The sequence below is a fragment of the Gopherus evgoodei genome, chromosome 3 (assembly GCF_007399415.2).
Source record: "Gopherus evgoodei ecotype Sinaloan lineage chromosome 3, rGopEvg1_v1.p, whole genome shotgun sequence".
NCBI lineage: Eukaryota > Metazoa > Chordata > Testudines > Testudinidae > Gopherus > Gopherus evgoodei.
The window spans coordinates 60,400,159-60,421,770 of record NC_044324.1 but is presented as its reverse complement, the minus strand read 5'-3'; the positions used below and the strand labels follow the sequence as shown (position 1 = coordinate 60,421,770).

The 21,612-nt window shown below is 39.2% G+C and overlaps 1 protein-coding gene across 1 annotated transcript in view; it reads left to right on the top strand.

Moving 5' to 3' along the window:
- EYS (eyes shut homolog) overlaps positions 1–21,612 on the top strand; it is a 1,559,204-nt gene that overhangs the window by 1,043,977 nt on the left and 493,615 nt on the right. The window contains 1 exon segment of the mRNA XM_030558318.1: positions 9,559–9,581. Coding sequence (XP_030414178.1) covers positions 9,559–9,581 — 23 coding nt within the window.

Sequence of the window (21,612 nt, the reverse complement as noted above, 5' to 3'; positions counted from 1 at the left end):
ATAGCTCTTTAAAGGGCCCGGGGCTCCCAGCCGCTGCTACCACAGTCTCAGCCGGGGCCTTTTTAAAGACTGGGGATTTAAAGGACTCTGCCTTTTTATGGTAGAGGTCATGCTCTTCTGGTCGAGGCCCCGCCCTCTCCTAAGGACTACAGAGTACCGGTAAGTCTTTTTAAGTTACTTTCACTCCTGGTTTTTTGTAAGAGAAAGTCTTGCTGTATTGCATGACAATTCCATGTTCCTTCCTATTCCATGAAGTCTGATATATACATCCATTCTCACTAAAATCAATACTATAAAATATTAGCTTAACAACAAAATTCTACTCTTAGGAGTCTGCAGTCCATATTTTTTCTGTTAGCATATAAGTAAATAACAGTTGCAGCTGCAGCAGTGGCTGCTTGGGCATAATTCAGATTTTCTATTTGCTCAGGATTTTTCAACAACCTCATCATTGAGTCAAAAGTATTTTGCTTGAGGTGATTTGTCTGTTACTGTAAGAGGAAGAAGAGCAGGAGAAGAATTGACCTAATCAGTTTTGTACATAGAAACTGTTCTTAATGAGCAAGCCTCAGAACTCAGTGTAAGATTTTGATCATTGTACCCATTTCTATCTTTAAATAGTTTCCAGTTCCTTTTGATAGATATGTAGGTGATTGATTTGGGGGCGTATCTGGAATACTGTATCTTACTTCAAAAAAATCTTACTACAAATATTTTATGTTGGGATAGTGACATCCGGAGTAGTGAAAAAATAGTTTTCAAGGCGTGAATGTTAGTCTAGATCTGCTGTGCCCAGCTGGTTCAAAGTATGTAGTTGTAAGAGACTCATGATCATTAAGATAGTTTTAGTAAACTAGAGTTGGAGGTTTTTTTCATGGCAATTATTTTTTTTCTAGACGGCAGAGTGAAGTGGCTACTTTGACGTAGACACTTATAATGAGTTTTTTGTATGCATAATTAGCAACTAATTTATTGACTTTTATTGCACTGATAGCACAAACATAGGACCATATCAGAAGAAGAGCTGGATTCTCCCCTTCAATATTCAGACACATAACATAGCATCTCTGCACTTGGTTCATGCATGAACTGAGCCATAATTATAAACAAACTGTGTCCGAAATAACTGGGGTGCTGGGCTATGAAGTGCTGTTTTTGTTTTTAGCAACAAAAGGGAAAATAAAATTGTAGCTAGTAGGCGTGGCCTCCTTCAGAGGTGGAAGTGGAGGGAACACCGCCAGCCGCCGGGTGGGCAGAACCAGGAGGACCACACTCCATATGCCGGAAACAGAGGGGTGGGACAGGAAGCGGAACTATAAAAGACCGGCCCAGTAGCTCATAGACTCATAGACTCATAGACTTTAGGGTCAGACGGGACCAAATGATCATCTAGTCTGACCTCCTGCACAAAGCAGGCCACAGAATCTCACCATCCACTTCTAAACAAACCCCTAACCTATGTCTGAGTTATTGAAGTCTTCAAATGTGGTTTGAAGACCTCAAGCTGCAGAGAATCCACCAGCAAGTGACGCATGCCCCAGGCTGCAGAGGAAGGCAAAAACCTCCAGGGCCTCTGCCAATCTGCCCTGGAGAAAATTCCTTCCCGACCCCAAATATGGTGATCAGCTAACCCTGAGCTGTGGGCAAGACTCACCAGCCAGAACCCAGGAAAGAATTCTCTGCAGTAAACTAGATCCCATCCATCTAACATCCCCATCACCGACCACTGGGCATACTTACCTGCTGATAATCAAGATCAAATTGCCGAAATTGAGCTATCCATCATACCCACTTCCTAAACCTTATCAAGGTTAGTCTTAAAGCCAGATATGTATTTTTGCCCTCACTACTTCCCTTGGAAGGCTGTTCCAGACTTCACTCATCTAATGGTTAGAAACCTTCGTCTAATTTCTAGTCTAAAATTTCCTAGTGTCCAGTTTATACCCATTCGTTCTTGTGTCTACATTGGTACTAAGCTTAAAATAATGTCTTCTCCCTCCCTAATATTAATCCCTCTGATATATTTATAAAGAGCAAGCAGATCCCTCCTAACATCTTTTGGTTAGGCTAAACAAAGCCAAGCTCTTTCATAAGACAGGTTTTCCATTCCTTTCATAAGACAGGTTTTCCATCCTCGGATCATCCTAGTCCCGTCTCTGAACCTGTTTCCAGTTTGAAATTCATCCTTCTTAACATGGGGAGAACATAGAACTGCACATAGTATTCCAGATGAGGTCTCACCAGTCTCTTGTATAAAGGTACTGACACCTCCTTATCTTTACTGGAAATACCTCATCTGATGCATCCTAAAACTGCATTAGCTTTTTTAACGTCCATATCACATTGGCGGCTCATAGTCATCCTGTGATCAACCAATACTCCAAGGTCCTTCTCCTCCTCTGTTGCTTCCAACTGATGTGTCCCCAATTTATAACTAAAATTCTTATTATTAATCCCTAAATGCACGACCTTGCACTTTTCACTATTAAATTTCATCCTATTACTATTACTCCAGTTTACAAGGTCATCCAGATCTTCCTGTATGATATCCTGGTCCTTCTCTGTGTTAGCAATACCTCCCAGCTTCGTGTCATCCACAAACTTTATTAGCACAGTCCCACTTTTTGTGCCAAAGTCAGTAATAAAAAGGTTAAATAAGATTGGTCCCAAAACTGATCTTTGAGGAACTCCACTAGTAACCTCCTTCCAGACTGACAGTTCACCCTTCAGTACGACCCGTTGGAGTCTCCCCTTTAACCAGTTCCTTGTCCAACTTTCAATTTTCATATTGATCCCCATCTTTTCCAATTTAACTAATAATTCCCCATGTGGAACCGTGTCAAATGCCTTACTGAAATCGAGGTAAATTAGCTCTACTGCATTTCCTTTGTCTAAATAATCTGTCACTTTCTCAAAGAAGGATATCAGATTTGTTTGGCACAATCTACCTTTTGTAAAACCATGTTGTAATTTGTCCCAATTACCATTGACCTCAACGTCCGTAACTACTTTCTCTTTCAAAATTTTTTGCAAGTCCTTACATACTACAGATGTCAAACTAACAGGCCTATAGTTACTCAGATCACTTTTTTTCCCTTTCTTAAAGATAGGAACTATGTTAGCAATTCTCCAGTCGTACGGTACAACCCCTGAGTTTACCGATTCATTAAAAATTCTTGCTAATGGGCTTGCAATTTCATGTGCCAGTTCCTTTAATATTCTTGGATGAAGATTATCTGTACCCTCCGATTTTGTCCCGTTAAGCTGTTCAAGTTTGACTTCTACCTCAGATGTGGTAATATCTACCTCCATCTCCTCATTCCCATTTGTCATCCTTCCATTATCCCTAAGCTCCTTATTAACCTTATTAAGACTGAGGCAAGTATTTATTTAGATATTGAGCCATGCCTAGGTATCTTTAACCCTCCATTCCATCCTCAGTGTTTAGCGTCCCACTTCCTTTCTTTGTTTCTTCTTATTTATATGGCTATAGAACCTTTTACTATAGGTTTTAATTCCCTTTGCAAGGTCCAACTCTACATGGCTTTTGGCCGTTCTCACTTTACCCTACATGTTCGGACCTCACTAAGGTAGCTTCCTTGCTATCCCACCCATCTTCCACTCCTTGTAGGCTTTCTGCTTTTTCTTAATCCCCTCTCTGAAATGCTTGCTCATCCAGCTTGGTCTACAACTTCTGCCTATGTTTTTTTTCCCCTTTCTTGGGATACAGGCTTCCAATAGTTTCTGCAGCTGCGACTTAAAGTAATTCCAGGCCTCCTCCGCATTTAGATCCACAAGTTCTTCAGTCCAATCCACTTCCCCAACTAATTTCCTTAACTCTTTAAAGTTAGCCCTTTTGAAGTCAAAAACCCTAGTCCCAGATCTATTTTTGTTTATCATTCCATCTAGTTTGAACTGAATTAGTTCATGATCACTCGATCCAAGGTTGTCCCCTACAACCATTTCTTCTATGAGGTCCTCACTACTCACCAAAACCAAATATAAAATGGCATCCCATCTTGTTGGTTCTTCAACTACTTGGTGAAGAAATCAATCTGCTATCACATCCAGAAAAATCTGAGCCCTATTATTACTACTAGCACTTGTCCTCCAGTCTATATCTGGGAAGTTAAAGTCTCCCATGATCACACAATTCCCATTAGTGTTTACTTCATTAAAAACATTAAAGAGGTCTCTATCCATATCCAAATCAGATCCCGGCGGTCTATAGCACACCCCAAGCACTATCTCAGGGGAGGCTCTAGTAGCTTTCTTTCCCAGTGTGATTTTTGCCCAGACAGACTCTGTCTTATCCATTCCATCACTTCTTATTTCTTTACAGTTAACATCGTCATTGATGTACAATGCTACTCCACCACCTTTGCCTTTATTTCTGTCTTTCCTAAACAGCACATAGCCTTCAATACCTGTACTCCAGTCATGACTACTATTCCACCATGTTTCTATTATCCCTATAATATCCGGTTTCACTTCCTGCACCAGTAGCTCTTGTTCCTCCATTTTGTTACCTATGCTCCTCGCATTAGTGTACAAACATCTTAATTTTTGCCGTTTGGCTTCACTGACATTCTGTACCTGGTTAGGCACAGACATTCTAACACCAGCATCACCTGTTAGACTGGTATCTACACTACCCTTCCTCCTTATGTCAATTCTTCTGTCCATGGCTGTATCCCCTCTTACTTTGTTTTCTTCCCTCTCAATGTTAAATTCCGGCATGGAGATCACCTGGACATCTCCCAACCATCTCCCCCAGATTCCTAGTTTAAAGCTCTCTTAATCAGTTGGGCGAGCTTCCATCCTAAAAGTCTATTTCTCTCTTTACTCAGGTGAAGTCCATCCCGAGATAAGAGTCCTCATTTGGGAGGGAGCTGCTTAAATAGACAGACACTTCTTCCCCATTCCTGGAGTGGGACGCATCCCCCCATACCACCCTACTCTTGGTGTGGCAGTATTCCCCCTCCTTAGGCCATGAGGCCTGTGCGCCTCGGGTACCCCTACCTGAGCTCCATAGACTGTGCTTGGTGCTCACCTCTACCTGAGTCCTGCTTAAATATAGGGCGAATAAACTGCTGCAGCTCTGCTGACTGCATGTCAAAGCCTTGAATGTTTGCTGCCCCGCCCTGCTTGAAGGCCGGGCCCCCTGAGAACCATTAATTCCCCACTTTTTTCTTTTCTTGGAAAAGACTCTAGCAGACCAAACTACTAGGAAGTGGAACCAGAGGGATGGCCATGCCAGCTTACAAGAATATTTGAAGTAAAATGCTTCATGTATTCCATATATGGATTCATTATTCACCAACCTCCTAGAATGTTCTGGATCATTGTAGAATATGTACTCCAGTTCTTGAGGGCAAAGGCAAGAAAAGCCACCTTTTGAACTATAGTATTAGGGTTAACATTCTAAGTCTGTCACCTACTTGTTCAGCTAAAAGCAATTCTATTTAATAATAAGAGGCCTTTGGTTTTGGTGCTGAAAGCTTTCTATTCTTTTTGAGACCCATAAGACATGTATGTGGCCATGAATCATTTGTGAACTTGTGATAGAGGGTATGGACCAGAAGAATGAAGTAGAATAAGTGGGTTCAATTTTAGATACTGCTTAAAGACCTTTGTTTTCAGGGCTTGGGAAGAGGCTGGTGAGAAGGAATCTCACCACTCTTGCATATGGTCGCTGGGAGGTGAAGTAGTCTGGGAGTGCTTGGTTCGTGGAGCATGGTATACTAGGAAGACAAAAGGAGACTTTTGCTAGTGGATGGGAGCCAGTATCAGGGCTGCAAGCCAGACATCCTTTATTTTGGACAAATCTTTAATCAGGTACAAGGAACTTTAATTTGGAGTCTTAAGAGAGAAGGGGGCTGTGCTGTTAGTTTGTGGGATAAATAATCCAATACAACAAAAAGAATACCAATTGCTTAATCTGCAAGAATGGAATGGCTGAGAGAGGCAGTTGCCAGTAGAGATATCCATGTGGTAGAAATGCTGTAGTTTTGGTAAATAACTACTACATCTGATTTTAGGCAGCAAATGTTTGTAGTTGTTGAGATTCAATTATTTTCTTCAACTAATGACTGTGAACACAAAACTAGGTGTGAAAGTTTGAAGGTTGAGTCAAGGTCTATTAAAAACTGGTCCAGAAGCTAATTATTTTTACTTTATGGGAGGTTTGCTGCTATATCAAAACATTCTTAAATATGTGCATTAATAATAAGTAAAAGTGGATCATCAAATAATTATTTCTATTTTACATGCATAAAAAGGTTTTGGGGCTCCTACTATGTGAATATATGATTGTGAAATTCCTTTTAATTTTATTGTTGGCGCTGGCATAATCAACGTACTGGGACTATGATCTAGCAATAGGGAAATTCTTGTATTATTTTGGAATCTGTTGTAATATGATACCTATTAATTTCAATATCTAAAAACTAAGGGCAAAAGTTCCAAGTTTAGGTGCCTAAAATTTGGCATCAAATTCATGTTTAGGCACTTAAATAACTGGCCTGATTATCATTGATATTGAGCATCCGCAGATCACATTGACACCGGTGTGAAATGCAGTTTTTCAGGATTTCTGACAACAGCCATTATCTCAGTCAGTAACTAGGGGTTTAGGTGTATCACTTTAGGCTTCTAAGTTTGAAACATTAAATCAAATAGTGGGTGTTTCCCCCCTCCCTTTGCAGATGAAGGAGTCATGCTCAGTGTGCTCTCCTTGTAACATGACCTTTTCCTGCTACTGTAACTTGATTCTGAGCAATACTTTGTCAATTTTGCCTGTGCTTTTAGATGTCATAAAACTTCTCTGCCTCCTTAGCCACTGTACATCCATCAGGGTCCACTTTACTATCTTCTCCTAGGCTTTGTAAATTCTTGCTGAGGCCCTGTGCCAAAGCTTCTTCTGATGTCTCATGCTGATGGTTAAATTAGAGTGACAGAAATGTCTTCCCTAACAGCAATGAAAGACTACTGTAGATTGCTACATAAAAGCAGGTCAACTGACCTGATTCATTTAAAAACCTTTATGTTTTTCTTGTCTCTACATTACCACTGAGAAGAGCATATTAAATGCCTCTCTCACTAGTATCACTGTAATAAATGAATTCCACCAATCAGATCAACTAGAAAATGCAACTGTACCATGTAGTAGAAAAGTTGCTGACATTAAGAAAGTTTACTGGGGCATCCTTAAAGACAATACAGGGCTGGCCCTAGGACCAAATGACTCCCCAGGCAAGGGGGGTCTTACACTCCTCCACCCCTACATTTGGTAAACTTTTGAATACCTTATATTTTATTGCATTTGTAGCCCATTTCATGCGTTTGATGCACAATTGCATGCATGATTTATCCCTTCATATAAGATGATAAATAGCATGCTAGGATCTGTAAATCTGTTTTTATTCATGCCATATATAAAGACATAAAATAGTTCCTCTAAGCTTATAGAAACTTTTTAATTTAAGAATAAATGAAATGTACTAACATTAAGAAATTGAACTGTGCATCAGCACTGGGTGCACCAGTATTAAATAGTGTTACGTAAGTAGCAAGTTCTTACAAATGCTGGAGGCAGCCATTAGATGGAGACATGAGCACTTGCTCTAAGTCGTATTCTCACATTCTTCCTTTGTTAGACAAGCTTGTCATGAGTATTTGGAGTCCTCATGAGTTTTAGTCCCATCTGGTATATAATAATGTAATGAGTTGAAGTTACTCAGTAAAACTTTTTTTTATTTCAGAATGTTGATTTAAAATAAAAACTGTCAAATAATTTCATTTCAATCAAAAATGTAGATACTTTTCATTTTTGAGGCTTCCAAATTCAAAAATTTCAATTTTTGTTCCAGTTCAGCATGGAAGCTAATTTCTAAATGTTTACATTTAATCTTGCATGAAAATTCATGCCAGCTGTATACTACAAATTGTTGTCAGCACAGCTATGTCAGTTCAGGGGTGTAGATGCAGCTATGCTGGCAGGAATCCTTTTTGCCAGTATAGCTTATGTCATCCAGGGAGCTCATTTTAAAGTGTATCCCCATCAGGGATTTTCTGGTACAGCTATACCAGTCTAGCTGTTTTGGCAAAGCCTTTGTAATGTAGACTAGTGCTCAGTTTTCCAAACAACTCTGATTTTGACAAGTAAGGAGCAAACTTTTCAATGCTGGCAACAGTCAGGGAATTAGCAAGCTTCTCAGATTGTTTTCTCTTCCTACAAGCATCCCTTCTGTCTTGCCTTGCTTGAGTTTCAGCCAGCTGTTTTTCATCCAGATGTTTCTCCCATACTGGTATGTGACATCTGTGTAACAATGTTGAACACATTATTTGAGAATGAGATGTAACCATGGTTGTCGTCAGTGTACAGGTGGCATTGAAGCCCCAGGTGTCTAATGATTTCTCCCAAGCTTCTCATCTATTTGTTACAACTACAGTCATTTGTTAGATGAAAACTGTGGGAGAAATCATTAGATGCTAAAGGCTCCAGTGCCACCTGTACACTGACAACACCCAGGGTAACAACTCATTCTCACATAATGTGATCAGCATTGTTACATGGATGTCATAAACCAGCACAAGAGAGGCATCTGGATGAAAAGGAGGGGGAACAAGATTGATACCTGTACATCTTCATTTGGACTGTGAAAGCTTGTCTACAGTGCAGCTGGGAGTGAGCTTCCCAGTCTACGATGACAGAAAGTCATGCTATCAGGAATCATGCTAATGCACTAAAAAAACTGTAGATACTGAAGCTTGGACTGAAATTTCAGAGGCACTGTAGAAATACCTTGAGATCCCTTACAGCTGTTAAGTTGCTCTCTCTATGGTGTCATGATTACAGGGTGAGCTGAAATTTAGAATCATTTAGTTCTTCTTGAGTGCACCCTTTAGTTGACAGGTTTTTCTACCTTCAACCCCTTTCTGGATGGAACCATGTGGTCCTACCAATCTTAGACTGGGTTTCTGGGCAGCAGCCCTCCTGTTACCAACTGTGATAACCTGTTCTTAGAGTGAAGCAGGTCACAAATGTGGCAAATAAAATGTGTCCAATTCGAGCTGGGTTCCAAAGAGTTCATATATCAGCCTTGCCTGGGAGTAAACCCCTCTGATTTGCTGCTTTCTCCTATTTCCCTTCCAGATGGGTGTAAACATTTATTCAGGAATGCTGCAGGAAGCAGGCAGAGCTCTCTGCCTCTCCCCTAGGAACCAAAGCCATTCTTATAGAAAGGGAAGAGCAACAAGAGTCTAGCAGTTAAGGTTAGCTCCACTCCTACCATTCCCCTTTCCTCCCTTCTTTTCCTGTGAGGAACAGGACAGCTCTTCCCTGCTCCCTCCCACTCCCCACTCAGTCCCTGCACCATGTGGCCTGGAAACAGGGAGAGAGGACCCACTGCAGCCCTGCTCCCAGACTTAGGAGAGTGGGGGGAAAGCTGCAGGAGGTGCAGAAAGAGCAGAGGTGATGCTGAATAGGCAGAAGAGATGGGAGGCTGAACTGATGGGATACAGGGAGACAGAACAGATGTGGGGCAGAACTGACAGGAAACAAAGGGTAGAAATAAATGGTCAGTTTTCACAATGGAGAGAGGTAAATAACAGGTTCCCCCAAAGCTCTGTATTGGGACCTGTGTTGGTTAACATATTCATAAATGTTCTAGAAAAGGGGATGAACAGTGAGTTGGCAAATCTGGAGACAGTACAAAATTATTTAAGATACTTAAGTCCAAAGCTAACTGCAAAGAGTTATAAAGGGAACTTGCTACAAATGGCAGATGACATTTAATGTAAATAAGTGCAAGTAATGCATACTGGAAAAAAAAATCCCAAACTATGCAAACAAAATGATGGGATCTAAATTAGCTATTACCATTCAAGAAAGAGATTTTGGAGTTATTGTTGATATCTCTCTAAAAAACATCTGCAGCAGTGATCAATGTTAAGAAACAGTAGAAAAAGGATAGATAATAAAACAGAAAATAGCATAATACCACTATATAAATCCAGAGTATGCCTACACCTTGAGTACTGGATGCAGTTCTGGTTGCCCTATCTCAAAAAAGATATTAGAATTGGAAAAGGTGCAGAGAAGGGCAACTAAAATGATTAGGGGTATACCATTTTCCATATAAAAAGTGATTAAAAAGACTGGAACTGTTCAACTTAGAAAAGTGATGACTAATTGGGAATATGATAGAGGTCTATAAATTCATGAATGGTGTGGAAAAACTTCAACAGAAGAGACTGAGAAAAATCTACATCAGAGTATCTATATTCCAGTGACCAGGCCATTCTCATACAATGTGGGAGATACAAGTTAAAATCCCTTCTGAATGTCAAACAGAGGAGGAATTGATCCTGGGTCTCCCAGGTCAGGGCCCTAGCCACTAGGCTAAAATTGTAAGGAGAACCCCTGCTATTCCTCTTCCAGCTGTTTGTGAATACAACCTGAAACATTGTAATGGTTTGGTAATGTCAAAATGAAACAGTTAAAAATCTGAATTGCTTGGTAATGTTGAAATTCAGTTCGATCAAAATAATTCAGTAAAAGCAGCAAAGAATCCTGTGGCACCTTATAGACTAACAGACGTTTTGGAGCATGAGCTTTCATGGGTGAATACCCACTTCGTCGCATGCATGCATGCATGCGACGAAGTGGGTATTCACCCACGAAAGCTCATGCTCCAAAACGTCTGTTAGTCTATAAGGTGCCACAGGATTCTTTGCTGCTTTTACAGATCCAGACTAACATGGCTTCCCCTCTGATATAAAATAATTCAGCAAACTCAACATAAATTGCAAGTTGTTTTGGGTCAACTCATGCTGCAATTTTCATCCAGTAAAGTATTTGCTTTAAACAAATATCATCCAACTCTACCTGTGACCATTAGTTGATTAATGTGCCGCGAAGACAGCTTCTTCAAAAGGAAGTATTTATTTACCCAAAGGCACATAGCAGGCAGAGAAAAGAGGTAAAACAACAAAAGGCTTATGCATGAGTCTTACTTAAGTGGGTTCTTTCATTGCACATTTTGGTAAGCTCTACTTAGCCCAGGCATATCCATTTCTGGGATGAAGAAGCAGACTGTACTGCTACCTACTCTTAGTCTCACTTCTAGAAGCTGCTGCTCCCTCACCTTACTTTTCCCCTTGAGGCAGGCATTCCTAATTATTTATGGTCCTTTTTTAATATCTAGGCACTGGCCTTGACAAAAAAGGTTAACGCTGGCCTAGGATGCATCAGGCAAGGTGTTTCTAGTAGAGATAGAGAAGTGTTAATACCATTATACAAGGCACTGGTAAGACCTCATCTGGAACATTGTGTGCAATTGTGGTCTCCCATGTTTAAGAAAGATGAATTCAAACTGAAGCAGGTGTTGCCCTGGATTTGAGGGGTGTGTATACTCCAGAAAGTGATTGAGCTAATTGCAACAGTATTATATGTATTTAGCAATCCTTAATTAATGAAATAGAACACCACATAGTTAAGGGTTAATTTGGAGACAGTCCTTTAGGAGCCAGGTCAAAAACCAGCTACAGTTTCTGCTAATTAGAATGGGAGGAGGGAACAGAAAAAATAAACAACTTGGACTGAAAACCTTGGTGGTTTAATAAATCTTGAGTCTAAACACCTTTAATATTAAACGTTTATTACAAGTTTTAAAAGTATTAATATAGATGGGGTCATTATAACCTATGTGTTTTGTAAAAGTTAGTTATAAAAATATTAGCTAACAAGGTGTACTTTGGATCAGTCCTCTGAAGCCATCTTAAGAGGTGTTTTTCCTGACACCCTTTCTGCCTGGTGGGTGAGAACTGGCCACTGTGAACCTTCTGTTACTTACTCAATACAGTTTCAAATGTTAGGTAAATATCTGAAATGTTCTGAACCTATTGCTTATGTTTGTATGTGCTTAAATCTAATAAACTGCAGTTTTAGATAGAGCATGCTTAATTGCATGAATCTTAGACAATTGCTGTGTTCCTGTTGTTTTAATTCTTACACCACCTGAAGTGAAATATTTAAGTTGCTCCTGTTGGGGGTTATGAAAATCCCAGGTAACACAGGTGCAGAGAAGGTTTGGTCTGACAAATGGAAAACCTACATTACGAAAGGAGAATCAAATTGCTTGGCTTGTTAAGCCTAACTAAAAGAAGGCTGAGGGGAGATATGATTGCTTTCTATAAATACATCAGAGAGATAAATAGTAGGGGGGGGAGAGGAGTTCTTTAATGTGGACACAGGAACAAATGGTTATAAACTGACCCTCAGCAGGTTTAGACTTGAAATTAGACAGAGGTTTCTAACTATTAGAAGAGTGAAGTTCTAGACCAGCCTTCCAAGGGAAACAGTGGGGGCAAAAAACCTAACCTGCTTCAAGACTGAACTTGATAAGTTTATGGAGGGGATGGTATGATGGGACTGCCTATGTGGCATGTGGCCCATTGGCAACTACCAATAGCAAAAATCCTCAACTGCTGTAAATGAGACATTAGATGAAGAGGGCTCTGAGTTACTACAGATAATTCTTTGCCAGGTATCTGCATGTGGGTCTTACCCACATGCTCAGTGTCTAACTGATCACCATATTTGGGGTCAGGAAGGAATTTTCTTCCATGTCAGATTGACTGAGACTCTGGGGGTCTTTTGTCTTCCTCTACAGCATGGGGCACGAGTCACTTGCAGATTTAAATTCGTGTAAATGGTGAATTCTCTGTAACTTGAAGTTTTTAAACCATGATTTGAGGACTTGAATAACTCAGCCAGAGGGATCAATTTCAGGAAAGGGTGAGATTCTGTGGTCTGCAATGTGCAGGAGTGGTTAGACTAGATGTTCAGGATGGTCTCTTCTGACCTAAAAGTCTATGACTCTATGAGCTGGTAACAGCATTATTCCAAATAATAGTCTAGCAACTATTCCCTTGAAGTTGGTTACCTTAGATAGCTCTACTTTTGTTTTGTTTCCTGTTTGTTTTCCCCTAATAGTCTCCTTTCGTTTAGCTCCAAGCAGGCAGATACAATAATACCAAGCTGGTACACTGAGGTGCATATGATATTCATAAAAATAATATAGAAAACTCCCTCATTTTCCACATAAGTATACTCTAGTATACCATAATTTTAATGAAGAATATTTAAATGTGAATTTGATTGCATATGTGATCATGAACTGTTTTATGTAGTGTTAAATTGTGAAGTATAGCAAACTGAACTAGCTACATTCTTACTTAACCTGGAAGAATTATGCTGTCTATCAAAGTCCATGGCCCCTTGTAGTGGTGACGAAGGGAACACTAAAGAGAGTTTATTCGTAACTGTTGTTTTTCTTTGCTTGAGAGCTCCTTATGGGCTACACTGGAAACAGTTCTGGATGTTAACCACACTTTATTGTTGTATTGTATGCCATATTAGAGGACATTTCAACTTTGAGAGAAAAACATGACTATAATTCTCAGCTAGTCATGCAGCATAAACCTCACTGACAGAATAAAACATAGATTCTCTTTAACTGTGGATTCATTGTGTGGAACCAAAGGTGAGGATTATTACAGCATAATAGCACTGCATCTGGAAATAGAAATAATGGCTGAAAATCAGTGCTGTGTTCTCTTTAAGACAATTTAGTTGAAAAGGCTATAGGTGAAATTCAAGGAAGAACATGAGATTAGTTTGAAAACAACCTAAGCCTTAAAATAGCAATTACTAATAGAAGAAAAATAACTGGAATTAAATGAGGGGTGTATTATGAATAGAACAGAAAAAGCCCTTTGCCATCCTGGTCTTCTTGGGCTCTGTGAAATGTCCTCTTTCCCCTGCTTCCCTATTTGAGAATGCTAAAGAGAGGGAGAAATGTTAGTGATTAAATATAAAAACTCAAGTAGATGCAGTTTTGCGAAATCAAGCACAAAAGTGGGAGGAAATTGAAAAGTTAAGTTTTCTGCCAAACAGTAATGTTTGATTGCTGGGACTGATACTTGTTTAGAATCCTCTGAGGCGTTAGTATGCCCAAATGAGGCAGAGAGGTATGGCCATGCGCCTATCCCCCCCACATATTTCTAGACCACCAACAAAGCTCACCAGCCACAGAGAGCAATGAATGCTGTATACTCGTTAGGATTGCCACCACAGGAATGTATCCCCTGCAGGAGGCTGTCTTTAGATGAGTTCTGTAATTCCACTTCAGAGAAGCATTGAAAAGAAAAGAGAAAAAAAAGTCTTCACACACAATCATTACTTTTGTGTGATTACGGATGCTGACAAGGAATGGAGTGCCTGAGGTAAGCAGAGTGGTTAACATTCTGCTTCTGACATTTCAGTAACACTAATCCTATCTCTGAGTGCAAAGTATTTATTATTAATTATCCGTCTCGTATCTGAATATTAATTACAATTCCAGCAGTACTAATTCCATCTCTAAGTACCTGGTATTTGATTGTTATGAAGAATCTAAATCTTATCTAGATATTAAAAATGTGGGCATGTGAGCAAAATGTGAGCACATGGGCATGTGAGCATGTGGGTAAGACTCATCAGCCAGCACCCAGGAAAGAATTGTGAGCAAGTGGGCATGTGAGCATATGGCCAACACTCACCAGCCAGCACCCAGGAAAGAATTCTCTGTAGTAACTCAGATCCCACCGCATCTAACATCCCATCACAGACCATTGGGCCTATTTTCCTGCTAATAATCAAAGGTCAATTAATTGCCAAAATTAGGCTATCCCATCATGCCATCCCCTCCATAAACTTATCAAGCTTAGTCTTGAAGCCAGATATGTCTTTTGCTCCCACTACTCCCGTTGGAAGGCTGTTCCAGAACTTCACTCCTCTAATGGTTAGAAACCTTCATCTAATTTCAACTCTAAACTTCCTAGTGTCCAGTTTATATCCATTTATTATTGTATCCACATTGGTACTAAGTTTAAATAATTCCTCTCCCTCCCTGATATTTATCCCTCTGACATATTTATAAAGAGCAATCATATCTCCCCTCAGCCTTCTTTTGGTTAGGCTAAACAAGCCAAGCTCTTTCAGTCTCCTTTCATAAGACAGGTTTTCCATTCCTTGGATCATCTTAGTAGCCCTTCCCTGTATCTGTTCCAGTTTGAATTCATCCTTCTTAAACATGGGAGACCAGAACTGCACACAGTATTCCAGATGAGGTCTCACCAGTCTCTTGTATAAAGGTACTAACACCTCCTTATCTTTACTGGAAATACCTCACCTGGTGCATCCTAAAACCGCATTAGCTTTTTTAACGGCCATATCACATTGGTGGCTCATAGTCATGTTGTGATCAACCAATACGCCAAGGTCCTTCTCCTCCTCTGTTACTTCCAATTGATGCGTTCCCAATTTATAACCAAAATTCTTGTTATTAATCCCTAAATGCATGACCTTGCACTTTTCACTATTAAATTTCATCCTATTACTATTACTCTAGTTTACAAGGTCATCCAGATCTTCCTGTATGATATCCCGGTCCTTCTCTGTGTTAGCAATACCTCCCAGCATTCTGTCATCTGCAGACTTTATTAGCACATTCCCACTTCTTGTGCCAAGATCAGTAATAAAAAGATTCCATAAGATTGATCCCAAAACCGATCCCTGAGGAACTCCACTAGTAACCTCCTTCCAGACTGACAGTTCACCTTTCAATATGACCCGTTGTAGTCTCCCCTTTAACCAGTTCCTTATCCACCTTTCAATTTTCATATTGATCCCCATCTTTTCCAATTTAACTAATAATTCCCCATGTGGAACCATATCAAATGCCTTACTGAAATCGAGGTAAATTAGATCCACTGTGTTTCATTTGTCTAAAAAATCTGTTCCCTTCTCAAAGAAGATCAGGTTTGTTTGGCACGATCTACCTTTTGTAAAACCGTGTTGTATTTTGTCCCAATTACCATTGACCTCAATGTCCTTAACTACTTTCACCTTCAACATTTTTTCCAAAACCTTGCATACTACAGATGTTAAACTAACAGGCCTATAGTTACTCGAATCACATTTTTTCCCTGTCTTAAAAATAGGAACTATGTTAGCAATTCTCCAGTCATACGGTACAACCCATGAGTTTACCGATTCATGAAAAGTTCTTGCTAATGGGCTTGCAATTTCATGTGCCAGTTCCTTTAGTATTCTTGGATGAAGAATATCTGGGCCCTCCGATTTCATTCCATTAAGCTGTTCGAGTTTAGCTTCTACCTCGGATGTGGTAATTTCTACCTCAATATCATCATTCTCATTTGTCATCCTACTATTATCCCTAAGATCCTAATTAGCTTCATTAAAGACTGAGGCAAAGTATTTGTTTAGATATTGGGCCATGCCTCGCTTATCCTTAACCTCCACTCCATCCTCAGTGTTTAGCGGTCCCACTTCTTCTTTCTTTGTTTTCTTCTTATTTATATGGCTATAGAACCTTTTACTATAGGTTTTAATTCCCTTTGCAAGGTCCAACTCTACATGACTTTTGGCCTTTCTCACTTTATTAATACATATTCTGACTTCAATAAGGTAGCTTTCCTTGCTAATCCTTCCCATCTTCCACTCCTTGTAGACTTTCTGCTTTTTCTTAATCACCTCTCTGAGATGCTTGTTCATCCAACTTGGTCTACAACTCCTGCCTATAAATTGTATCCCCTTTCTTGGGATGCAGGCAACTTATAGTTTCTGCAACTTTTACTTGAAGTAGTTCCAAGCCTCCTCCACCTTCAGATCCACAAGTTCTTCAGTCCAATCCACTTCCCTAACTAATTTCCTTAATTCTTTAAAGTTAGCCCTTTTGAAATCAAAAAACCTAGTCCCAGATCTATTTTTGTTTATCCTTCCAATTAGTTTGAACTGAATTAGCTCATGATCACTCGAACTAAGGTTGTCCTCTACAACCCTTCCGCTACCAAGTGGAGAATAAGCCTCTTTGGCAGGAGTTGAGGTGCATTCAGGTCAAATAGCAAAAAACTCTAAGTAGATATTGGCAGCATGAGGGGTTGGCATTTGCTAGGAAGTACTGAATTTCCAGTGGCAAAGAAGACCAAGGTGAAGGCATGTGTCTAAACAAAAGAAGAGTTACAACTGAATGAGGCTTGTACTAATGTCAGCAGTTAAGAGTTTGACTGAACTTATTTTAAGACATGTACATAAAGTCTGATACGCTGTAGGACATTTACTGCAGTTAGCAATAGATTGTTTAATAAAACATTAATGTTCGACACTCTAGAGGAGATTTTCAAAGGCACAAATTACAGCAAGGCACCTAACTCCCCTTAAAATTCTCTGAATTTGGGACTTTAACTGCCTCTGATGCTTCTGATAAATCTCTGTGTTCCTTTCTTAGATATTTAACCAGTTGGGTGTTAGGAATTTTCTACCTATCCTATCACACTCTACTTTATAATTAAATTGAGAAAGTTCATTCAACATTTTTTTCCTGCAGGGATTAAATTCATTCAAAAAGTAGGAAACTGGGTTTGATTTGAGAATTGATAGGGAAGCATTATGGTTGAGGTTTTCAATGCCAGCTGAGGGATCTAGACATAAAAATAATGACTATTGCTACACCAGAGGAATTCTCTCCTGACTTGATCTGGGGCTTCTGGAGTATTTTTACAGTACTGCCACCCCTTTACGTGGAATAGGGACTGGATCAGGGCTGTGACTCTCACTATGTGAATTCAGCCCTTTTTTTTGTTTGCCAGTATGCTAAAAGATTGGGATATTTACAAATGTGTTACAATGGTTGTGAACCTATTTCAGCTAAGGATTGCTCATTGACATTTACTTGTTATATGTAGTATACATTATTTGTGCCATGTTAAATGACTGAAATAGGAACAAAATTGAAGAAATTTAAAGATGGCTATATACATAAGAATGGCCACACTGAGTCAGACCAATGGTCCATCTAGCCCAGGGGTCGGAAATCTCTGGCAGGCGGCCTCCCGCAGCCCCCATTGGTCTGGAGCGGCAAAACACGGCCAGTGGGAGCTGCAATCAGCTGAACCTGTGGACGCAGCAGGTAAACAAACTGGCCTGGCCCACGAGGGTGCTTACCCTAGTGAGCCATGTGCCAGAGGTTGCCGATCCTTGATCTAGCCAAATATCCTGTCTTCTGACAAAGGCTAATGCTAGATGCATCAAAAGGAATGAACAGAACAGATAAATCATCAAGTGATCCATCCCCTGTCATCCAGTCCCAGCATCTGGCATTCTGAGGCCTATGGACACCAGGAGCATGACCTTGCATCCTAGACCATCTTGGCTAATAGCTATTGATAGACCTGTTCTCCAGGTACTTATCTACTTGTTTTTTTTTTAAATTCAATTATGCTTTTGGCCTTCACAACATTCCCTGGTAATGCGTTCCACAGGTTGACTGTGTGTTGTGTGAAAAAGTACTCCCTTTTCTTTGTTTTACATCTGCTGCTTATTAATTTAATTGGCTGACTTCTGGTTCTTGTGTTACATGAATGGGTAAATAACACTTCCTTGCTCACTTTCTCCTCACCATTCCTGATTTTATAGACCACTATCATACCACTCACCTTAGGCATCTCATTTCTAAGCTGAATAGTCCCAGTCTTTTTAATCTCTCCTCATAGAGAAGCTATTCTATACCCCTAATCATGTTTGTTACTCTTCTCTGTACCTTTTATATTTCTAACATATCCTTTTTGAGATGGGGTGACAAGTATTCAAGGTGTGGGTTTATCATGGATTAATATAGTAAGATGTTGATATTTTCTGTATTATTATATATCTCCTAATGGTTCCTAACATTCTGTTAGTGCTTTTGCCTACTGCTATACATTGAACAGATGTTTTCAGAAAATTATCCACAATGAATCCAATATATCTTTCTTGAATGGTAACAGCTAATTTAGACCCCCATGATTGTGCATGTATAGTTGTGATTATGTTTTCCAATGTGAATTACTTTGCATTTATCAGTATTGAATTTCATTTGCCATTTTGTTGCCCAGTCACTCAGTTTTGTGAGACCCTTTTGTAATTCTTTGCAATATTTTTGGTTTTAACTATCTTGAGTAATTTTATATCATCTGCAAACTTTGCCACCTCGCTGTTTACCTCTTTTTCCAGATCATTTATGAATATACTGACTCATACTGGTCCCAGTATATATCCCTGGGGGGCTCTGCTGTTTACCTCTCTCCATTCTAAAACCTGACCATTTATTCCTACCCTTTGTTTTCTGTCTTTTAACCAGTTACTGGTCAATGAGAGGACCTTCCCTCCTATCCCATGACTGCTTACTTTTCATAAGAGCCTTTGGTGAGAGATCTTTTCAAAGTCTTTCTGAAAGTACAAGTACACTGTACTAACTGGATTACCCTTGTCCACATGTTTGTTTGACTGTCTCAAAGAATTCTAATAGCTTGGTGAGGCATTATTTCCCTTTTCAAAAAGCCATGTTGACGCTTCCCTCAACATCCTGTGTTCATCCATGTATCTGATAATTCTGAGCTTTACTATCATTTAAACCTATTTGCCTGATGCTGAAGCTAGGCTTACCAGGCTGTGATTGCTGGTCTGGAATCTTTTTTTAAAAATTGGTTTCATTATAACTATCCTCTAATTAATTGTCTTAAGTGACGGGTTACATACCACAGTGTGTATGAACACAAATGCATTTACAAGAGTGTTTGTCAAACTTCTACTTTCTTCCACCATTCTTGTGAACAAAAAACTCCAAGTATAGGAACGTTCATAGAAAATAAGTGCTGTGAATCCTATTAAAGCATATTAGAGGTTTATTTGATTGACTGACTGCCGGTTGTTACTGTTTTGTAGCACAGTAGCAACAGCTCTGTCACTGTTGAAATGCCTTTCTCCATAGAAAGATTTAGTGGTCAAACAATGAACATCTCTTCCCAAACCAACATATGCCATCAGGGGTAAAATCAACATTAATTTTCAATTTGTGCAACGCCTTTGTTTTCAGTGGGATTGCATGAGGTATAAGTCATCACATGCCTGATTGTGTGCCCAGGTATGTAGCTGTAACTCCCATTGAAATAAACAGTAATTACACCATATAACTGAAAGCAGATTTGCCCCAGTTACTCTAAATCAAGACCCCAATCATTATTTTATTTATTTATTCATTTTTGTAGCACCTAGGAATCCTAGTCATGACCTGGACCCCATTGTGCTAGTCATTGTACAATTGTGGAATAAAAAGAATTTCCCTGTTCTAAAGAGCTCTACAACTTTTTACATGCAAAACTTGTTTAGGGGCTTCTTTTCCTTCTAATTTATACCAGTCTAACTCCATTAACTTCAGTACAGTTATTATACATTGATTTACAGTGGGATAAGTGGAGAGAATCCAGTCCAATAAGTGATCTCAATGGCAATTAAGCACATAAAAGATCAAATACTGAACTCCATTAATTTAAAAACAAATAGTATGTTTCAGTTTAAAGCTAGGAAGATGAAACAATTAAAATGAAAAGTGATTTATTAAATATTTTATCTCATCCTTCTTGTGAGGTTATTCAGCTTTTAACCAATAACAATATGGGTAGATGTTTAAAAAACCATAGATTATAAGGCCTGAACAAAACATTTAGATCATCTAGTCTAATCTCTTTTATAACATAGACCACAGTCCTTCCTTGAATAAAATCATGTTCGAACTACAGCATATCATTTAGAAAAAAAAATCCAATCTTCATTTTAAAATGTCCAGTAATGAATCCTCCACAACCCGTAGTAAGTTGTTCCAGTGGTTAATTACCTTCAATGTTTTTTTGTTTATTTGTTTTTTGAAGTGTCTTATTTTGCATCTTAATTTGTCTAGTTTCATCTACCAACCATTGGATCTTGTTATACCTTTATTGGCTTGAGAAAAGATTCCTCTATCAAATTATGTTCCACATCTAAATAATTTTATTCTGTAAGATCAATTGATGAAACTCTGTGAATCTTTCATCATAAGGCATGTTTTCCATTTCTTTTATCCTTCTTGTGGCTCTTTTCTGAACCTGCTCCAATTTCCCAATATACTTCTTAAAGTATGACTGGAACTAGACACAGTATGCCAGAAGGCTTGTATCAGTGCCAGAGACAAAGGTATTACACCCTTTCAGCTACTTGATGACCCCCTGTTTATATATTCAAGGATCACATTAGCCTTTGGGGCACAAGAGTTGCACTGGCAGCTCATGTTCAGCTGATTATTTTCCCAACCTCCAGGTCTATTCTGGACTTGTTGCTTTCCAGAATCGTCTCCAATATAGCCTGAATTTTTTGTTCCTAGATGTATGACCTTACATTTTGACATACCAAAATGCATATTGGGTGCTTGTGCCCAGTTTACCAAGCGGTCCAGATTACTCTATCAATCACCTGTCCTCCTCATTATTTGCCACTCCCCCATTCTTTGTGTCATCTGCAAATTTTATTTATCACAATATCCACTTCATTTCTTTTTTTCTTTCTTTAAACAACTGCAGCATAAGATACGTTTCCATGGTACTGAAAGATTTTCATTTCACCGTTTTTTGTCAGTCTGGTTTAAACAAATGGATCTCTTTCCTGTTTACGTTTGTAATCTGTTCAAATAAACA